The 7,107-nt window shown below is 61.0% G+C and overlaps 1 protein-coding gene across 1 annotated transcript in view; it reads right to left on the reverse strand.

Annotated features, from left to right (window-relative positions):
* Nucleotides 1-48: 48 nt before the first annotated feature.
* The window catches only part of Fbrsl1 (fibrosin like 1), a 44,167-nt gene continuing 37,108 nt past the window's right edge, over nucleotides 49-7,107 (reverse strand). Inside the window, exons 7-15 of the mRNA XM_048785793.1 lie at nucleotides 6,579-6,796; nucleotides 6,356-6,451; nucleotides 5,342-5,410; nucleotides 5,192-5,221; nucleotides 5,027-5,098; nucleotides 3,996-4,125; nucleotides 1,739-1,813; nucleotides 1,490-1,573; nucleotides 49-1,382 (exon numbers count right to left, since the gene is read on the reverse strand). Coding sequence (XP_048641750.1) covers nucleotides 1,174-1,382; nucleotides 1,490-1,573; nucleotides 1,739-1,813; nucleotides 3,996-4,125; nucleotides 5,027-5,098; nucleotides 5,192-5,221; nucleotides 5,342-5,410; nucleotides 6,356-6,451; nucleotides 6,579-6,796 — 983 coding nt within the window. The 3' untranslated portion in view covers nucleotides 49-1,173. The remainder of the gene's footprint in view (nucleotides 1,383-1,489; nucleotides 1,574-1,738; nucleotides 1,814-3,995; nucleotides 4,126-5,026; nucleotides 5,099-5,191; nucleotides 5,222-5,341; nucleotides 5,411-6,355; nucleotides 6,452-6,578; nucleotides 6,797-7,107) is intronic.

Here is a 7,107-nt window from a genome sequence, read left to right on the forward strand (position 1 = left end):
TGCCCACGAGCCCCCCCCCGCAAACTAGCCTGCGTCAGGCAGCAGAGGCCATGGCTTCTGCCTTGGGAGGGGCTCCTGAGTTCACTCACCCTTGTCCCCCAAGACACACCTGTGCATACTAGGGGACCACAGGGCTGCCACACTGGCTAGTTCTGCTCAAAGTCATGCAGCAAAGGATCCCTGCCCCTCACAGGGGGCAGAGCAGAGCCACCAGGGCAGGCACGACTACAGGGCCACCAAGGAGAGCTGTGTGGATAGCCTGGCCCATGAGGCTCCTGTGGCATGCCTGTGACTCCAGGGTCCCCTTCCCCACCTCCACTGAACCCTCAGAGGTGATACTGGGGCTGTAGCCTGTGTGCAGGCCCTGTGGGAATGTCATCCCACATTCTCGTGGCCACTGTGACGTGCAACCCCTACCTCCTGTGCTGACCCTGATGGCTGCCCTCTCCCATGTATGTGCCTATGATCAATGCCATCCTGACCCCAGAAACAGTCTGCAGCAGCAGGCAATGGCCCCCAAATCCAGCAGGACCTCAGGGCTTTCCTGCTCCTGGGCCTTCCTCTTGACCTCTATCTCTCCGAAGAGATGCCCCAAATCCAGATTCTGGGATGATGACGTGTGGCAGTGCTTGTGGAGGGCCCTGCCAAGGCTCGCTGGGCCACAGGACAGTGATAGGCCGGTGATGCTGGGAGCTTTACCCTAGTACCCATGTCTGCTGGGCACCCATGGACAAATGATTATAGAGGGTGGACAGGGCCACAGGTGGGAAGCAATACGCGCCCGACCACCTCTGAAGCCCAACCTCCCCAAGTTCAATGCCGATACACAGACCAGGGACCACCTGCCACCATGAGCCTGCGGCCAGCCCTGTGAGCTGGAAGCTAGAAGCAGAGCCAGGCAGGGACCCAGGTCCTCATGCATTCAGGCAAGGGCTCTGCCTCCAGGCACCACCACAGGGTCTCCTGGCTGCATCTCTGCCCGGCTGCTCTTCCCTGGCCAGCTGCTGGCCCTCCTGTCCATAGGGTGGGGCTGCCTGGAATGTGGCTGTTGGGACCCTTAGGTTAGCCTTCACTGCACTCCCAGACTTCCTCGGGCAGGCTGGGTCTGTGTTCGACACTGAGCTGTGCAGAGGGGGCAGGTGGGCGGGAGGGAGGAGGGCCTGGGCCTGTTACTCACCGCTCCCGCTCCTCCCGGCCCTGGTCTGGCTCTCGGTCGTGGCTGGTCAGGGCTGCGCTGTGCTCTGCCTCCTGGGGCTTGGGCCATGGGGGCGGTGTGGGGAAGGAGGGGGGCGTCCGGTGCAGCCGGCTCCAGGCCTCGTGGGGGCTGGGCAGGCCGTGTAGCGTGGAGCCCTCCTTGGGGGCAAAGATGCTGCCCCCTGGAGCTGGGGTGGGAGGTAGGGGCAGAGGCAGGAAGGTGAGCCAGACAGACCCCCTCCTCTCCCCTTCCATGCTGACCCAGGACCCCAGCCCCTGCCCAGGGGTCACTCACTCAGTGTGTGGCTGCCCAGGCCTCCGAAGGCATGGCTGCCCAGGCTCCCCAGGCCCCCGAAGGTGCTGGATCTGCTGAAAGGGCCTGTGGGCAGTGGGAGCTCAGGGTCTGCAGGGCTGGGTGGGGCTCCCTGACCCCTGGCCCAAGGAAGGCAACTCCAGAAGCTTCCAGCAACAGGGCCACTTCCCACCTACTCAGCCCCAGCCCTGAGGTCTGCAGAGCAGACTGTACAGGCCCCAGGGCACCCACCTGCAAGGTGACCAGCAGGCAGGAAGCTGTGATGGGCTGAGGGTCCGCAGAGGCTGGAGGCAGGGTGGGCGGCACCTGGGTGAAGGGCTGCGGTTGACAGAAGCCCAGAGAGCACACCTGGAGGTCCTGTCCGCAGCGTGGCTCATGGCTGGGACACCCCAACTTCCCCTGAGAACCCCCAACCTCCCATTCACTCCTCTTCATCCCACTGTGGAATAGGATGTGTCTGGAGTAAGAGTGAAATTCAGGACTCTCCCAGATCTGGCCATAGCGAGGCCACCTGGGGTAAGGGAGGCTGGCTGCAGTGGACTCCAGAGGGAAGAGGGCCAAGGGAAGTGAGTTCTCAGCCATGTGACTAAAAGTGATCCTAGCTACTTCAGAGATTGGGTCTTGGGTACTGAACACAGTATCCCTATCTGTGGACTTCTGAGACACAGGGCCCAGCCCACAAGAGTCCCTCTGGGTGCACTAGCACCCAACAACCAACCCTGTGGGCCCAAGAACCGAATGTGTGGGGGATGGGTCTGAGGTGCTGCTGAGCAGGACCCAGTGCTGGGGAGGCCAGGGCCTGCAAGTGGGGCATGTCCTTTATCTTGAAGGTGAAGCCTCCCTGTGGGGCTACAGGGGTCAGGGCACAGAGCTTCTGGTCTACACTGACTCCCAATAGGAAAGACAGTTCCACCCTCTCGACCAGAGACCAAAAAGCCAGGACCCAGCATCTGAAGCAGGACTGGCAGGTCAGAGCAGGACCCATGGTGTGAAGCAGGAAAAGCAGGACAAAACAGGACCTGGAGGGTCAAAGCAGGCAGTGGGGAGTGGAGCAGAAACGGGCCCCTAGAATGCACATGCCAGCATGAAGGTGAAGACCAGCCTTCTAAGATCCCAACTCAAGTTCGAGAAAGGACAGCAATAGAGCACACACTAGAGGGACAGGCTTTTAAAATACTGAGGGACAGACAGACTCTGCCAGGCTGGCGGTGGGGAACCAGAGGTGTGGGCCCAGGCAATCCTGGAAGCCACCAGCTCCCTACTGGAAAAGCTCTAGTTATCAAACTAAGTCCAGAAGCAGCAGAGAACTTCAAGGGCCACAGAGCCAGCAGCAGAAAGGAACCTGCAGCTGAAAACCCTGGGCAGGGGCTGGGCCCAGGGAACCCTGCACTGAGTCCCAGGCTCCTCTCCAGAGCAGGAGAGAGGACTTGTGGCTGAACCGAGGGCCGGCCTCAGGACACCAGGCACAGCCAGCAGCGAGAGGCACTGCCCAGCGAGTGAGGCACTGTCAACAGAGGGGCCTCCACACTGCCAAGGTGAGGAGCTGCACCCCAAGGGTGGTGGACGGCGGGGTGTGGACCAAGAGAGATGCAGGCCTCAGAATCAACATGCACTTCTATTTTCTAGCAAAAGCCCATAAAAAAAAATGCAATTTTACAAATGCCAATCACACAGTAAGACACACAGCATTCAGAAACGATTCTGATATGCCCTGTCCGTGGGCGGGAGGTGGTTCCTGAGTTGGCCTGTATGCTTAGCAGTACTTGGCGGAGACTAGCGGGAGGATTTAACTTAACACAGAAGAGCAAAAAGAGGGAACACCCGCGAGTCAGAGACCCAGACCCACTGGAGGTGGGGAGTACAGGGTAGGCCCAGTGCAGAGATAGGGGCCAGCTACAGCACACAGCTGCAGACTGGGGCCATATCTTGGGGCTCCAAGGAGGTGACAGGCTTTGGGGACATGTGTGTGTGTGTGTGTGTGTGTGTGTGTGCGCGCGTGCATGCATGTGTGTACACACACAGGTTGGAGGTACTGTTCTCAGGGAGTCAGGGGTGCAAGGCTGGCCGGAGCGGGCCTCTGGGACTCACACAGGTCTAGAGAGGCCCCTCTGCACCCACAAGATGAGACTACAAACTTGCCTCATTCGCTGAGGTCCCTGCTGCACACTCCTCTCCCAGGCCAAGAACTGGTGCACACCCAGCCACCCTGTTGGTCCTGGGGACCCTGAGGCTGCCGCATCTCAGGGGGAGCAAGGCCAGGGTGGGCCCTGGGAGCATCATCCTGAGAACCCTTCTTGGGCTGCTGGGCCAAGAGGGGACAGAGCAGTGGGAAAAGGAGACCCCAGAAGGAGAGGCCACAGGCCCGGCACAGGACCCAGGGCTGAGGCCCTGACACGCAGATGAGGACCCAAGGCTGGGACGGGATGCCGAGAGTTGAGTGCCCTTCCTCCTGGCATAGAACAGCGGGCTCGGTGGCCCTCAGTCTTACCTGTGCTGGAGAAGAGAGGGCGGGCCAGGTCCTGTGGGTAGTGGAACCCCGAGAACACACCAGGGGCAGGGGGCCTGCTGGACAGGTCCAGCTTTGTGCCCACCTCCAGCTTGTGGGGGTCCAGCTGCATCTGCTGAGAAGACAAGCCATGAAGGTCTGCTGTGGACCTGGCTGCCCACAGGGACCTCGGGGGGGCACAGCCACACCCCACATGTGCTAGCAACCCAGACACATGCCCCGTGCAACGTTGCCAAGGGGAGGCCACCCTTCACAGGGGGCCCAGAGCCTGGGAGTGGCCCTTGTGCCTGCAGGTCCCAACCTGGACACACTGCTTCGGGGGACAAGCTGCCTGCACTGTGGCAAATAAACTCAGGTGGAAAAGCACAGTCACAGGCCTCAGTTACTCCAGTGAGCTTGAGTTTCCAGTGATGGAATTTAGTTACGTTTCAAAAGCTGAATTTATTAAAATGTAACAAAACCGAGAAACACTGATGGGTGCTGGCCACTCCCAGCTTGAGGGCCAGGCAGGTGGGAGGGCCCATGGCCTTCTGACCTCAGCTGATGCTGCCGAGAGGAACCAAGCCCCGGGTGCCCAGGGTACCACCAGGTGTTACTCAGATGGCCGTGGCCAGCTCGACCTTGCCACTGGCTCTCAGTGGGGACCCCCCTGCCTGGGCCTCCCCAGCATCCCTCCTCTCAGTCCTCTGGGTGCACCCAAGCACCTGCACCCTGAGACGTGGCGTCTGCTCTAGTCCCTTCTCTGCCTTCTCCCTCAGTGTGTTTATGATGGCATGATTCTTAAGGAGTGCGCGTGGCAGAGTCCTGTGTCACAGGGCTTGTTCTGACAGCAAGGTACAGGGACACAGAGCCGACTTGGCATCTTGGAAGGACCCTCTCCTGCCCTGACCAGACACCTGCACGCACAGGACCCAGGGCTCACTCCCAGTCCTGCCTGGCTCCTCCCAGGCACCCCCCACCCCCACCGCTAGCCGTGCTGGCCAAGAGCCCCTTCCCGGGCCCGCCCACCTCACCTTTGCCTTCTGCTGGTGGACATGGATCTGCCAGGCGATCTGCACGTGCACAGCGCACCACCGCCCCGGCTTCTGCGCGGAAAGGCCAGGCGTGCTCAGGGCTGCCCTCTTCCCAGCCACAGGCCACGGGTCACGCGGCCAGGTCCTCCCCAAACACACACTTACCCTGACCGCTGTCCGGTACGGGTCAGACACCTACAGTGGACAGAACAGAGGAAGGGTCACATGTGGGTCCTGCAGGGTGCATTAGGGAGGGGACAGCCCCAAGCTGATGCTGCCAGGTCATATGGGGTGGGGGTGACTTCTGACACCTACCCCAGGGGCCTTCTGCAGGAGCGTGTGGACAGCACTGGCCCGGCCTGTTACCTCAATTGGGTTTGAAGTCTGGTGGTGAAGAGAGAGCATGTCACCATGGCTGAGGAAGTCAAGATAACGAACCTCCAAACTTCGGGGTCCTAGGCTGGCCTATGCCCGGGCCACTGCCACCAGGGGCAGCCTGGCTTCCCTCAGTCCAGGGAGTTCCACAAAGGTGGGAAGGGGGTCTTGACACCAATGGCTGGAGAGAGTGGGCCACCCCCAACTGGCAGAGCCACTTGTGTAGGGGCCATGACCACACTTAGGAAGGGACGCAGAGAGCCCAGTCCCTACCCTGGAGCTGCAGGGGGCTGCCCTGTGGTCACAGTGGGCTGAAAAGGGACAGCAGAGGCCCATCCCGCCCAACACCTGGCTCTTCATCTGCCCACCTAGGTAGCACTGCCTGCTCCAGAGCCCTCCTGCCTAAACTGGGCTCAGTGTGAGACCAGCCCCTCCAGGTGTGGGCAGCTTGAGTACTGCAAGGGAGGCTACAGGGGCCTTTTAAGTCAGGGTCTGCTGGAACCTGGGAGGACTCGGGGCCTGTCGCAGGATTTGTCCCAGGTTTCAGGGCCACATCTGTATCCCCTCCCCAGCAGTCAAGAAACAGGTACAGACAACAGGATGCCTGCATGCTGTGGAAGGCTCACAAGGCTGCCCTGTCCGGGGCTGAGATGGCTCACAAGCTGGCAGAGGGGAAGGCCCTGTGCTGGCTGCTGTCCACACTGGGGACCTCTGAAGCCCACTTGGGAGAGTGAGCACCCAACATAGTCCCCTCTGTAGCTACCATCCCCTCCCTGGGAACATTTCCAGTCCAGAGGCCTCCAGATCCCTAGAGCAGCTGCACAGACCTCAGACAAGCCAGCTTGGAAGACGTTCTCAGGTCAGTGGCCAGACTGTAACATGGACAAGAGGTACTCCCAGCCCCTCCTCCTCACCACCTGTGTGCCCACCCCACCTATCATGCACAGCCAGTACCTTGGGCTGAAAAGCACCCTGCAAGGACCCAAAGGGGCCAGGGTGTGTGAGCAGGGTGGGCAGTCCTGGGACAGCAGGAGGGAAGGGTGGAAAGAGCTGCAAGAGAAAGTGCTGGGTCACAGACCCTCTTGAGGAGGACCGCAGTGACCCCGTCCTCTCCCTTCTCAGGAAGATGTGTACCCTAGGCTTGCCCCAGTAACAGGCTGCAGAGGGAGACACTCACGTTGGAATGTCGGAAGTAGGGGCTGTCCAGCTTGGGTGAAAACTTGTCAAACTGCGGGAAAGGAAGCGGAGATGAGGCCTCCTGAACTGGCCTGATGCCCTCTATGGGCCCATCACCCGCCCACCCTGGCCAGTGGGCAGCCGCCCCAGGGTCCCTGAGATCAGCCCCTAGCACTGAACTACGCTGGGGCTGGTAGACAAGGGCAGCCTCCCACTCTCACGTTCCCTGCTACCTGGGCAGTCTGTGCCGCTGGGTGGAGGAGAGGGCGTGAAGCCCTGAGGCAGGGCAGGGGAGCTGGGGGACACACCCCTGCCACAGACAGAGAAAGTGGCCCCACTCAGCTTTGGCTTAGGAGAGGAGCCTGGGCTCTGAGGAACACCAGGGCCCAGATCTGGCACCTGCTGCCAAGGGCCGAGCACCCAGCTAGAGTGCAGAGGCTGAGGGCCTGTTGCACACGTGTGGACACAGGCGCCTAAGGCTGGGACAAGACATAGAAATGGGCAGAAGGGCTGGGGGGGCGAGCGGGACG

The sequence above is a fragment of the Marmota marmota genome, unplaced genomic scaffold (genome assembly GCF_001458135.2).
Source record: "Marmota marmota marmota unplaced genomic scaffold, marMar, whole genome shotgun sequence".
In the NCBI taxonomy this organism is placed as follows: Eukaryota; Metazoa; Chordata; class Mammalia; order Rodentia; family Sciuridae; genus Marmota; species Marmota marmota.